This window comes from Cryptomeria japonica, chromosome 11, assembly GCF_030272615.1.
Source record: "Cryptomeria japonica chromosome 11, Sugi_1.0, whole genome shotgun sequence".
NCBI classification, from domain to species: domain Eukaryota; kingdom Viridiplantae; phylum Streptophyta; class Pinopsida; order Cupressales; family Cupressaceae; genus Cryptomeria; species Cryptomeria japonica.
In genome coordinates, this window is record NC_081415.1 from 62,332,783 (window position 1) to 62,346,975 (window position 14,193).

General features: G+C 34.4%; 1 protein-coding gene across 4 annotated transcripts in view; it reads right to left on the minus strand.

The window, feature by feature from the left end:
• Positions 1 to 7,109: 7,109 nt before the first annotated feature.
• The window catches only part of LOC131051389 (WUSCHEL-related homeobox 8), a 57,708-nt gene continuing 50,624 nt past the window's right edge, over positions 7,110 to 14,193 (minus strand). Inside the window, exon 5 of one of the 4 annotated variants that reach the window (XM_057985890.2) lies at positions 7,110 to 7,675. In XM_057985890.2, the coding sequence (XP_057841873.1) occupies positions 7,653 to 7,675 (23 nt within the window). In that variant the 3' untranslated portion in view covers positions 7,110 to 7,652. The remainder of the gene's footprint in view (positions 7,676 to 14,193) is intronic. The other 3 variants (XR_009107115.1, XR_009107116.1, XM_057985884.1) reach the window with 3 other exon arrangements.

Here is a 14,193-nt window from a genome sequence, read left to right on the forward strand (position 1 = left end):
ATGCAGTGTGGCATACCTCTATCATCTTTCCAAGTGTGATAGGAAAAGTTATCCCTATTTTGTGTTTTACCTTATGGAGGTAATCATACTCCAAAAGCTATCTCACTACCTTAAGTAATACCATCTTATATGTTGGATACATAGGAAGCTTGTATGGTTTTGACGTGAATCCCTGAATCCTTAGGTATGTGAAGGTAGGAAACTGGATATACCATGATCCGTACTTCTCAATAAGTGATGTTGCCTCTTTAGACAATATTTTATGTATTCTGCCTTGCAACAACCTTGCAATGTACATGGTGAAAGCATCATTCACCCTCATATAATGTTCAATCTCATGTAGGTGGACTTGTCGATAGCACTTGTAAACTCTGTATTGTCCAAGCCCGTTCTCGACTTTGCCCTTGCATATCAATCCTTTGTACACAATATATCTGGCAAGCATGTAGACTAGGTAGGAAGTCATGTTAAATGTCTTTGTTTTCTCCAAACCTTTCAACTGGATATCCAGGTTGTCACTTATTATCTTCGCCCAATTGATCATTGTTCCCCATGCTATCTTTCAATAAAATAGTACATCCATGTCTTAAATAGAGCCCCTTGAGGTGCTCCAATGACTTAGTTGAGTAGATATATCAAATCATTGTACTCCTCCTTGAAGTATGAGCATAAGAGTTTGTTGGGTAACCTAGAGTTGTGATGTCTTGTCTCAAGAACTCACTCATTGTTGATAACTGTCATACATGATTCCGATCTTCTTTCAAATTTTGGTTGCACTTCCTCCTTAGTTCTCTCTTGCATGCCTATACATCTAGGGATCCCAAATACTTCCCCAATTGACTCCTCAGCTAGGTATGCAAGCACTATCCCCTTAGGTGTTTTGATCATTCTGGTTTGTGGACCATAATGCTTTGCACACTTAACTACACACTCATTGCACTGAATAGATGATGAAAAACCTGTTGCGTAGTATATTTCACTCTTCATGATATTAGCTGCCAAAGTGGATGGAAGATGATTCTATGTTCCAAACATTCTCCACCTCATCCTCTTCATGTCCAATTATTCCATGTTGGTGTCCCCAATTCTCTTCCATCAAGATGATATCTGTGACTCCAAGTAACAACCTTGCACAATCTTCAATTGATTCTTCCTCGTTGATATCCCTGCTTTGGACATGGCACCTGTATGAAGCTGAAAGTTAATATCATGACAAACTAATATAAATAATTCATTTTTTAGAATTTTCGAAGTTCTGATTTCTTTAAAATTTTCAAATTTGTGAGCTTAAAATCAGAAATTTGAACAATACATAACGCGAATTCTGAAAATGAATGACTTCCAATCAAACAAAGGCATGTTGCCTCTCATAAAAGCTGATTTTTGGACTTAGAACAAGTATGATCACAATATGTAAATTTGAAGACACTTTCCAACACTCAAAAAATGATGGTTTTGATGTCAAAAATGAAGTTTTCGCTTTGACTTTTTGAGTTTGAAGGTTTGAAAAAGCTATGCAACTTCAACTTCAACGACTGGGATCAATCAAAACACTCATGGTGCCACATACACTTAGTGCGATTTTGCCCCAATCAGCTCGAAATGAACACGCTTGGGCATAAACAATGGCTAGGCACAATCACCGGATCAATGAAAAAGGGTTGAGAATAAATCAATGCAAAAAAATGAGGCTGGAAATGATGTCTTAGCTAGGAGAAATGCCCTCAACTAGCAATGTCACCCCCCCTTGGATGCTCATAAATTCCTTCAATGGTGGTGCAATTAGCCCCTTTGGCAAAATCGCACCCTCTATAACAATGGCACCACACCAAAATCAGTCATTCCAACCACCCAACTATCAAATCAATCACAATATAATAATATGGAAGGCGTTAGACTATGTCTTTATTCATGTTTTTGCCTTGTAAATTGACCACACAGCTAATGTGGGATAATTTTTTTGCTTTCATCAGCCAAGTGGAAAATTGATATGCATTGGGATTCAACACTTAGCATTAATTTCACCTTGTTTGATCATTAAATGCATATGGCAAGGTAAAATTGATGTCATTTGGGACATATTAACTTAAAAAATCTCACTTGAATCTAATCTTCAACCATTTGGGGAAAATCACACTCCATCTTGACACATAAGTTTCACTTAAATTCACTCCAACTTGCCAATTATAATCATGAGGGGAAAATCGACCCTCATCTGGACAAGTAAATTTCATCACTTAATTCATTTTCATCCCCAAATCCACTCTAAGGGAAGATCGATGGTCATCTAGACAAATAAAAATTGATCATTTCATGCAAAAAACACTCCCTGTTGGAAAAATGTCCATCTGGACTCAAAATCTCATTAAAACTTGTCAAATTTCACCAAAGCATTCTCCAAGGGAAATTCGAATCCCATTTGGACAACTTAGTCGTAATTCATCATTTTGTCCTCAGTGGAAAAACACCTCATCCAGACAACATAAATTCATCCACATTTCACTTCGTCTCACTCAATTTCCTCTCTGGCAGAGATTTGAACCTCATCTGGACACTCAAATTCACTCAACTTGGTCACTTTATCTCCTGGTGGAAAAACATGGGTCATCAAGACACTCTTTCCTTGTACATTTTTGCACTTGAAGGCTTAGTGGATAAACGACCCCCATCACGATGACTTCAATGGAGAATCCAGATGCATCGAAATTTTCCTAAAAAACACTTGCAAATTCAGTCTATGAGGGGTAAAATGCACCTCATTAGGGCTATGACCATTTTAATCATTAAAATCATATTTTTTGCTTAAAAGTGGAGTGGAAAACCATGCTCCATCGAGACAAAGTTCATTTTCACCTTTATTTCTTAGTGGAAAAAAAGCCTCCCATCATGACAACTCACTTTTATGCCTTAATTTCATGGAGGAAAAACGTCTTCCATCGGGACTGATGATTTTCACACTGCAAAAGCTCAAACTAATCAAATTTCATCATTTCGCTCACTACAAATTCTATTTCCATTAGGACTTTTAACATTTTAATTGGATTTGAGGGGTGGAAAATAGGAGTCCATCGAGACTTTGTGCAATTTTGACTCATCCCACCTCCTAGGAGTGGAAAAACGACTCCTGTAGGGACTTTTGACACTTAAGCACAAAAGTCACACCAATTTGCAACATTTAAACAACACTTTTCGCTCATATTTTAAAGCTATTTGCAACCTCAAGACTTAAAAAAACTTAGAATCACCTTGACATTTTAAAAATTTTAAACACTTTGATCCTATTGACTTCAAAAACTCAAAATTTAGACATTAATTGCACATTGAAGACCTCTGGGCATGATTATGTCAAAAAGATGAGACTTAGGCACGAAAACTCAAAATTATCACTTGACTGCCCAAAACCCTAAACTAACGCAAAGCGAAAAGCAGGAAAAAGGGGATCCCTGTTTGCAATGGGACGATGTGTGGAAAGGTCACAATAGGTTGCCATCCTCGCATTTGGAAGAAATTTCAAGATATCCAAATGTTGAAGGATCAAAAGATGATTCCCTATTCTTTTCTCCATTCTATAATTAGTTCTAGTTCGAATCAACTAGACTATGCTCCATGGAATGGGCATCCTTCCGATATATATTATGTTTCTGTGAGTTGTTCTTTACTAAAAAAAAGGCAATTCCCAAATACTAAGCATTGACTGCGAAGGTTGTCCTTGCACCATCTAAGTTTAATGCCTTTCCATGGCTAGCGCTCTTTCTTAAATTCTGATCTAAGACAATTTGATCAAGGGAGGTTTCCATGGGCCATCCAAGAGTAGCTTATGTTAAGATGTATCAGTGGATCTTTATTGTTGCCTTGTTCCTTTTCCTCAGAATTGTGGAATAGAATTCTTAACCTAATGAGTTTGACATGGGTAAGAATGCTTATATGTAGCTAGTCAGTTGGCTCAAAATATCTAGCTAGTCTTTGAAATATTGCAGTCATAAGCACCTTGTGTAGGATTTGGCTGAAGCCCAATAATTCAAAACTGAAACTTCCTCTTGATAAGTGTTGGAACCATGTACATTCAGCTATCACAACCTATGCTAAGCCCTCTTTTCCCATTTTAGAAATGTCACTCTCATGCTTTGGGATATGAAATGTTAACCCTCATTCCAGGGTTAACAATCTAATGACTAGAAGGAACATTGGGATTCACAATGATCCTAATTTGAGAGGGGAAAGTAAGATGTGGGGACTTCTTGAAAATGTTGTGAAAATAAATTTTGATGGGGTTTCAAAGGGCAATGCAAGTAAAGTTAGAGCAAATTTTATACTCAAAGGTCTAAAAGGCATTTTTATGTATGATTGATCTCTTTTTTAAGATCAAACGAATAATAAAGTTGAATGACAAACACTTGAAATAGATATAACAATGCAACTTTTCAAGTGAAAGATCTTATTGTTGAAAGACAACCTCTTGTTGTGATTAATACTTTTAAAAAGATTTAATTCAAATTAAAAAATAAAATTCTATGTGAACAAACAAGGCAATATTGATGAGAGTGAAATTTGTGAAAGCTTGTTATCAACATTGGAAGCATAAATTGAACTCTACCACTTTTGGTGGATCAAACATCCCCTAGAGCATTTTATAGTCTTTCTAACTCCCATTAAGGATTTATCATTTGAACGATGCCTAAGTTTTATGCCACCCTATTTCAGCACATTTGTGCTCACATTATGACTCCTATTAAGGATTTGAACGATGCCTAAGCTTTATGCAACCCTAATTTAGCACATTTGTGCTCACTATGGTATCGCTCCCTTGCTGGCAAAGTCCATTTATTGATTTCTTTGTTCGATTTGTGTTAATCTTGTTATGCCAATTAAGGCATGTGGGCAGTGATGATTTGTCACCATAATGGTGTCCTTAAGGGTGCATACAATTTCTTTTACCTCGTAGGAAGAAATTGCACTCTCTTATAAGTGAATTATATAGAATATAAGCTTCCAAATAATGATTACTTCTATGCAGTGGTGGCTGCAGGCGTCTTGGCACTTGAATTATTGTTTTTGGGGTGTTTCTTTCTTTTTGTTGTGTTTATAATGGGTAGCCATAAGAGCTCATGAAAGAGTAAAGATAGCAAGCACAAACATTTAGTGGCGAATCGTCATCTAAAATTTATTTTGCCATCCGATAATCTAAGTGCATTAGAGTTTGTAAAAGGTTTATTTTGGGAGACACAAATCTAGGTTTAACGGATGATCATAAATTCAGGGAGGCTATAAAATGGGTGATTTCATCTGTAAAATGGCTTTTGGTAGTACCGATGCTGACCCATCACTAAAGCTTCTTCGTATCCTCATTCCAAACCATTTTAGCAATGTAGCGTTAGCAAAAGATGTAAGAGAAGACAGTTTTTTTAAGAATTTAAAGGTGCAAAGTTGATGGTGGGGGCCGAGTTAATGAAGACAATAAGATAGCTTTGCTTGCTAAAGATGCACGGCAATGATATGGGGAAAGCATTGGTTGGTCTATGTATTACTCGTAATGAAAGACATCCAGAAGTTTCTGTATGGTTGTTCTCTATGTTCTTTGTGTAAATGGGATTCTCTTAAAGGACGGGCGCCAACAAAATCATAAATTAGTTTAATCTTAAAAAAAAAGAAAAGACTTTCAACATAATTATGTCAAAATTCATAAGAGAATAAAATTAATAATAATTATTTATATAGGGGAAGAGCACCAGTAGCCGTCATAGCTAACTTCGCACACCCACAGATCCTAAACAGTACATCGGATTTTGGTTTTTTTTTTTTTAGTTGTCTTTGTATGCGACTTAACTGCTTATAGCTATTGATCTGGCTTCTGGGTAGTAACAATGCACGCTGTGGAATCTGTTATGCGCACAAAGGTAAAAAAATACACATTTGAAAGTGTCGCCTGATACCTAACTAAAGATGTTCTAGTAACTGTCAACTCAAAATTGCTAGTACTTGTCCCAATAGTGGGGCACAAAAATTCCAATAGTGGGGCACAAAAATTCCGATAGTGGTGCACAAATGGGAGAAATGTTCCAATAGTTGTGCACAAATGGGCCAATTAATTACAAAAAATAATCAGCTATTGGTACAAGACAAATTTATTAATGGTGTTTTCACTATGACGGCTATTGGGGGGTCAACATGACAATAAGGTGACAGTTATTGGAACTATGTTATCTATTGGTGCTCTTCCCCTAATTGTAAAATTTGTATTTACAATTACAATATTTTTTAGTTACATTTAAAACATAATCAAGAAAATAAATTTTTTAAATAATTTACAATGATACAATAAATAAAGAATTTATTCAATATATTTTTACTTACAATGGGTTATATTTTTACGTTTAAAGTCAGTCATAAATACATAAATATATCATTTGTTTTATATAACAATTCTATTTAATATTAATTCTAAATTAAATAACAACCTTTTTCAACTTCAAAAACAATTTAAATAATTAAACTATTGAAACTAGCCTTAAATATAAGAATTGAGAAAAGGATTATCATATCAATACTACACATTATATGAAACCTTTCATCCCTATCATGTTCTTTTCTTAAATAGTGACAATTGAGAATGAACCTCTTAACAAGTAAAAGATGAAATATTATATAGATTTTATATACTCTAATTTAATATGATTAAGTAAAATATGTTGTAATATAGTTCACAGCTTCCATAGTAAAGTATTTTGTTAGACTAATCCAAATAATTCAATTTTTCTTTACAAACCAATGCTTTAGGAAACATGCCTTTATTTTTACCATATTCAAACATAAAATTAATACTTAAAAAATATCTGATCTCCCTCTTATCTTTCTGTGTAAAGACTACCTTCTTTCTATTTTTATATGAAACATAAGGCAAACCGAAAATAACTTCTTTCACAATAATTTCAAATACTGAAAGAGCAGTGAAAATGAAAAAGAAGGTACTGACAAATACAATGCTGTACTGCACTGAAATTAAAAACAACTCATCAAAAACAAAATGAGAAATTTTTTACAGTCTGATAAATTCTAAAATCCAAAGAATATCAAAATATGACATTATTATCATCTTAAAAACTCGATAATTTGTAAAGCTCTAAATATGTCCATAAAGAATCTTATATATTAATTTTTCAAAGATCTTGATCTGCCATCTGCATTGTATTCCTTCTCCTTATTCTGATAATAAATTATAGTCTAATCCAAAATGATGATTTATCTTTGACTAATGTTAATATTATAGACTATTATTATTTATTTCTTCCATACATATGTCATGAATAAATAAATATAATTTGAGGTATAGACAATCTATATACCACTCATTACCTTATAAACTCGATAAGTAGAAAGGTGGGAGACTCTACCTCCAATTTTTCATGTCTGCTATTGACATTCAAGAGATAAATCACTCATAATTAGTGTGAAAACTAGTCTACCACAGTGAGCCTTTCCTCACTAAGGACGACTAAGATAACCATTTGGTTGAAGAATCCACGTTGCTTATTTCACATTCTACAGAATATTTTTTTATTTTTGGAAGGAAAAGGAAAGATAAATGTCACCATATAGGATATGTTCGAATCTGTTATCACCATCCGCATCTTTTACATTTGTCAGTTAGTTGTTCATTAGCCATGCGTGATTCCAGCAACTAGAAATGAGAATGGAAATTCAATTAGAGTACATTATTACAACAATTTAAAATGTACTATTTGCAAACACTATCATAGGATACTTCAATTTCATACAAAAATAAAGAAAAGTTTGACAGTTACTAATTTTAAAATTTGGAATCGAACCATGGCTTTTTTGGAATTAGTTCTCATAACACCAGGGAAAAAAACACTGAATACAATTCATTGCTTTTAGATTTCATTCAATAAACTTTTTCTCTATTGGTAACGTATTTGGAGCACATAAGATCTTATAAGCTACCCTTATTTCACGAGGAACTAACACAAGTGCAACCCAATCGTGTATGAGTATAAAAGACTTCATAAGCATTTGTAACAGTTTTTGAATGGGAAACTGCTAAGGGTCGCATATATTTGTAGACGTTGGTGGAAATAGAAGGAATAAGACCAGTTGTTTTGGAAGCTTTTTTTTCACATTTGCAATCTTTATGTAATTTGACTGCACGTTTTAAATTACCTTAAGATGAACTCCATTAATAATAATTATTATACTGATGACGTCTCTTGTGTCCAGGCTTGTCATCTCCTTGATTCATGCATCCAAGAAGCTTATATATTTGTATGTTACTCTTTGTGACTTCTCTCATAATATGGAATATTGAATATCTTTATTCTATTAATCTAGATTTAAGATTAACTCATGGGCATTTGATATTGGATAGATTTATTGTTTATGACAAATTTTAACATATTGTCACAACATGATGTCCTAATGTTAGTCCAATTCTAAGATTAAATATCATGGTTGCTCTTTAAAAGCTGAGTATGCTCTTCTCTTGCATCAAATGATGAACTGGAGAATTTGAAAAAAAATGAAAGAAATATTAGATTTGGAGAAGCTTTTTCATTTGTGACCTTATTTTGTAATTCTTAGAACAAATGTAAGCTCACCATTGAATTCACAGCATTTGCCATTTGATATGTTCATTTGAAAATTGAAGATCAGATCTACAGAGATTAAAGTTGGGAGGTACATGTCAAATCTGGCAGGTATCTCACCTGTTAGATCATTTTGGGTCAAATTCAACCCTACCGCTGCATTTGGAAGGCCCAAAACCCTTCATTTAACTATCAGCTTGTTGAAATCAAAGCACTAGCTTGGAGCTCTCAAGAATTTTTCTTCTCCCTTGATCGCATAGATCTTATCACAAAACACAAAAAAATCTACGTAGTACTGCATAAGTTGATACCCACACGGTACCTGCAGGGTATGTTTGCTAGCTACACTACAAAACCAGCAATGGCTAAACCAACAATCAACACCAACCACAAACATCAAGTGCCTACCTCTAAGGCTCACAAACCGTGGCCATCTCTCTACCTCTCCACCAATGGATTGGCCACCTACCACCGGAACGTACAAGACACTCATCCTACAAACTGCTCTCACCCTTGAAAACCATTAGCTATGCATAATCAACAATTTCAAACATTGAGATGCAATTTTTGGTGAGAAAGATGGTTTCACATAATCCAGTTGGCAATTTTGGGATATTTTTATAGGGCTGAATATACCAATAAATTTTTAAAAAATTCTTTTGTTGAGATCATTATTTTCATCCCTCCAATCTTGCCCACCTCTCTAATGGAATTTTGATTTTGGTACTTAGAAGTTTGGAGACTTTTTCCTTGTTCATTTTTACTTCTTTTTTCAAATAACTTTTTTTATATGGGCTGATATTTTCCGAGGTTTACATTGGTGTAGTCATTTTTTTTTTATTATGGTGTCTAGATTTTCCAAAAATTGTAGATTCTCACAGTGATGCTAGGTAGTTTTCATTTTGGGAACTTTCAAGGCTTTATTCAAGTTCATACAATAAAAAATTGTGTGCAATTTTTTTAAGGTGCATATTTTTTGTGCACTTCTCTTTGGTGTAGTTTGATCTATATCATTCTATATCGAAATTGTACTTTCAACTTTGTGGCCTAATTTGACATCTATAATATATTGAGATCAATTCGTTGATTTGGTAAGTTGCATTTGTAATTGCACTAAGTATAAAGTGCCATCATCATAATTTGCTAGGGGTTCTCATGGTTGTTTGCTTTTCGAGAGGGAAGATCTTGTAATTCTATATTTTCTTTTGCTAGTTTCGTAATTGAGTAATCATTATAAGGAAATTAATCATGTCTCTCACTCTCTCCTTTCCATTGAGTAATCATTAGAGAATTTATCACTACTCAGTAGTATCCTAAACTCTTGATCAGATGATGGTATTGGCTGCTCATGAATGCAGAGTACAATCCATGAGTTGTTTGGAAGTAAAGTTGTGCACAAACAAGACTTTAATTAAAAAAAAGGAGGATCAAAGTTATTAAGACCAAGTCTTATGGATTGGAAGCAAAAGACAATGATGAATAGAAAAGAAACTTTTATGGAAGCTGCAAAGAAGTACCAATAACAGAGGATGAATTAAATGTTATGAAAGAGCTGTAAGGAGTTGAAAGCTAGAAGATTCAGTCTGAGGAAGAAGCAGGAACAAAGGACCATGCAAGAAACATCTTTGTCAATGGTGGCGATGTGATGCTATCAAAGCATAAAATTGAGAAGGAATTTGAAGTCCGTTGAAATATAGGAAAAGTATGCGTGTAAAGGTGGGAGTTCCAAAGTTTAGAAACCTCATCGGAACCCAATATACTTTTCTAATGGTGACAAATGTTCTCAAAGATTGGTATAGTGGGATAATTTTGTAACCATTGGCAGGGTCTGCTATGGTTGTAAGAACCCCCTTCTTACCCAACAAACTTTTTACAACTGCAGACAAAAGAGCTATTGAGATAAACTTTGCAAACACCATCAGCACTTGGCAGTGGTTTTGGAACCGTCGGCTCCCGAAGTGGTTGTGAGAACCACTCAAGGGGATGAAAATATAAAATCTTGTGCAAGCCACGGCAGTGGAAATATTTAGCAGGATTTCATCTCACGCAATGTGAGGATTACAACAAAAGCATAAAATGGATTTATTGAAAAGGCTTTTGAAATGATCAAACAAATGCAAGACCACAACACAAGCCACAAAATGGAAAAACATGAGGATTACAGGATAAGGCTAGTTTTGGGACTCCAGATGAGCGTCGGAGAATTGAAGTTTCTCCAAACCATGGCCGATCTTGGCATCAACTATCTCATGAGTGGAGCATTTCTTGATATTATATTTACACAGGCACTGGTTAATATATGTGGATCAGCAATATGAAGGGAAGTTGCGACTGTACAATTTCCATTTTTCTTTCATTGCTGCCTGTTAATAATCTTAAGAGCCCAAAGATTGTGAGTTGGAGTGTTGATAGCAGCATTTGAGAGAAGTCTTGCCAAGTTGTATATCAATGCTTTTATCCTACACCAAAACAAAGAGTTCATGAATCTGCAAATTGAGAAAGAATGGCGGCAGATATCCCTGGTTTGCACACACTTCAGTTCTTGAGCTCATGCATTTCCTTTAGGACAAATTCGTTGGAGTTTAACACATTGGACTCAAAACCTCTGTATCTGACTAAAATATATATCCACTAAATCGGCAAATTCATATTAAATCTGACATAATAAGAGGCTTGAAGGAATTATTGTGGATATCTGGGAAAGAATGACACATTTGTTAATGCTATAAATGATGCCAAACAAGCTTCAAACGGGATCATCTGAGGCTGTTGTTTATGAGTTGTTTGATAGGTGCCATGGAACATTGCTTCAGCATGTAGAGCTCTTAACTAGTGCAATTTTTTTCATGGAAATAAGGAATTAGAACAATTGAATACATCCTATGAATTATTTTTGGATCTCCTATCACATCGAAAGCCAATCATATGATTGGATTTTCTCACAACAGTTCATTCAATGTTTCCTTCGAAAGAATGGAATAGTCTCTCTCCAGAAGTGTATGTTGCATTTTGTGGGTCACATTTTCACATTACACAAAAATAAACTGAATGGACTGGACATGAGTTATTTTATAATTTATTTTATAAAGCTTTAAAGGAAGCAGTTGATGAAAGTTGAAAAGTCTCAGGAAATAATTAAAGGTTCAAGAAACAGTTGTCAGGAGAAAAGTTATAAAATAACATTTTATTTGTAAAGCAGGGGGAAGATTCTGTTTGCTGTTTTCTAGGAAAGCTCCTTTGAGAACTTGTGAGGAAGATGGTGACAGGATTTTTCTGATTTGAAGACTATATTATTTTTTTTCCAGCATGGTCATTTATACAAAGAATGTAGAGTCTATGAGCTCTCATGTTTAACGAAGGAATAAGGAGATATTTTGAATCTGTGTGTTTAACTATCTTCCTTTTGTTTGCAAGTTTTCCTATGTGAATTCACAATCTTTCTTTGATGTTTCTGTTATATCTAGCTGTTGTTATATTTATTACAGGATCTATGAGTTCTGAAGATATATATACTTAGAAGGGATTATTGCTCGTCTTCAAAATCATCATTCGTGGGTACAGGATGTAAGAACCCTGCTGGTTCTAACTCTCCTGAAAGACTCTTGCTGATTTGTTTTTGGATTTTCAAGGGTTTTTGAACAATTTTTAAATAAAAATAACAAGTGCACCAGGCAAGTATTGCTCATATAACTGAATAGATACCAAATATGGAACAATTGAATCTAATGTAATGTCCCTACTTTGAAATATAATTTAATAATAATAGAATTAAAATACAAAAGAATAAAAATAAAAAATTAAATTAAAATATAAAAGAATATAATTAAATATAATTAAGTTGATGAATGGTCAAAAGACATGTAAGGAAAAGTTGTGACTCCTTCAACAATAAGATATAAAAGGGAGAAGAGAGCCTCATTTGAGAGGGGACAATTTGAAAATCAGAAGTGCAGATCTGTCAGAAGTCACGTTCAACACAGAGAGAATTCTTAAAATGATAGTATCGATTTTGTGAAGAGTGTATTGATATTTTCGAACTTGGTGGCTAAGCATAAAAAATGAAAGGCGAATTCATATAATTAATAAATCGATAACTTTAAGCATCAACTTGTATATATCTGTAGAAGTGGTTCGAATATTTTTTTCAGGGAGTTGGCATTGAAAAGTTGGGAGTGGCTTTGGAGTGGTTACAAGCATTTATAGTTTCCAGGATTATATTAAAAAATATTCAAATCTGGGTTTGTTTTTTCGATGTTGGCTGTTATGCTATGATAGTACGGTGGATATTAAACATCAAAAAGGAGTTGTGCAGTTTTTTTAATAAGTGGCTGCCATTTACTTTTGTGTGACATAGGGGAGTATTTTTGAAGTGTGAGGTGTGGGACGAGTGATGTGTTGGCTGTTGCTGGGTGTGCTGGTAGAGGATGTGGAGTGACTTCATGAAGAGAAAAAATGTTTTGTTATCTGATACAGACTACCATTATATGGGAATGTGGTTGTAGCTATATTTTGAGAAGTCGGTCTAGGGGAGATTGGTGAACTATGATAAAAAATCATATATGATGTGTGTAGAGTGAACATGTGCTGCTGTGCATTTTTAAGTGCTGAGAGTTTGTGTTTAGGTGTGGAGGTCTTAGCTGTTGACCAAGATCTATATGTATATCCAAGATTCTCTTTGTTGCTGATAAGGTTGTGAAGTAGACATGATTTTCTGTATTAATATTTGTTGCAATTTCAGTTCTTCCTGAGCACAGATTGTTTGTGAGTTGGTGCTCACTGTTTTGAACTTTGTTGGTGCTTTTTGCTTGAGCTGGGGTTGGTGCCTCGGTATACTGGAGTTGGTGTTTCAATTCTTCAAAGTTGATGCTCTGTATTTGTAATCTGGGTTGGTGCCCATTTGTTGAGACTAATAAGAGCTTATTTGTGCCATGGTTTTTTACCCGAAAGGGTTTTCCATGAGAAATTCTAGTGTTTGACTCTTTTTGATTGATTTCTCATATTTTATGTTTGTACTTGTGATTTCAAAGTTTAAAATTCTTTAAACACTAATCACCCCCCCCTGCCTCTCTCAATGTTTATTGTGCTATCTTCAATTGTATCAGAGCTAGTACCTTCTGCAAAGGCTTAAAAGCTTGAGGGTTGTTTCTGTTGGAACCGGAAAATGAATGCTCTGGAGGGTCTTGCAACAAACAGAGGTCCTCAATTTGATGAATCTTTGAGTGATGAGATCCTATTCATGGCTATGGAAGAAATTCACACAGAAAATCAAGAAGATGAAAGTGATCTTAGAGAAGAAGATGGTGAAGTGGATTTGGAGCAAGAATTGATAACTGCTCTCAATGAGATCAAATGTCTTAACAAGAAAAATCTGAGTTTGAAGGTGCAGCTCAAAGAAGAAAATGAAGGAAAATCTGCAAAATCACAGGCTCTTGAGGATGCTGAAAAACAAATTAATGATCTGAGAATTCAAATTGAGGAGGCCAAGAAACTAGAAATAAGAAATTAGATTAAGTTGAAGGAAGAAAATTGTGATAGATTGGAAGCTGAAATTGTCTTTCTCAGAAAATTAGGCAAAACATCAACACTGTTGAACCAA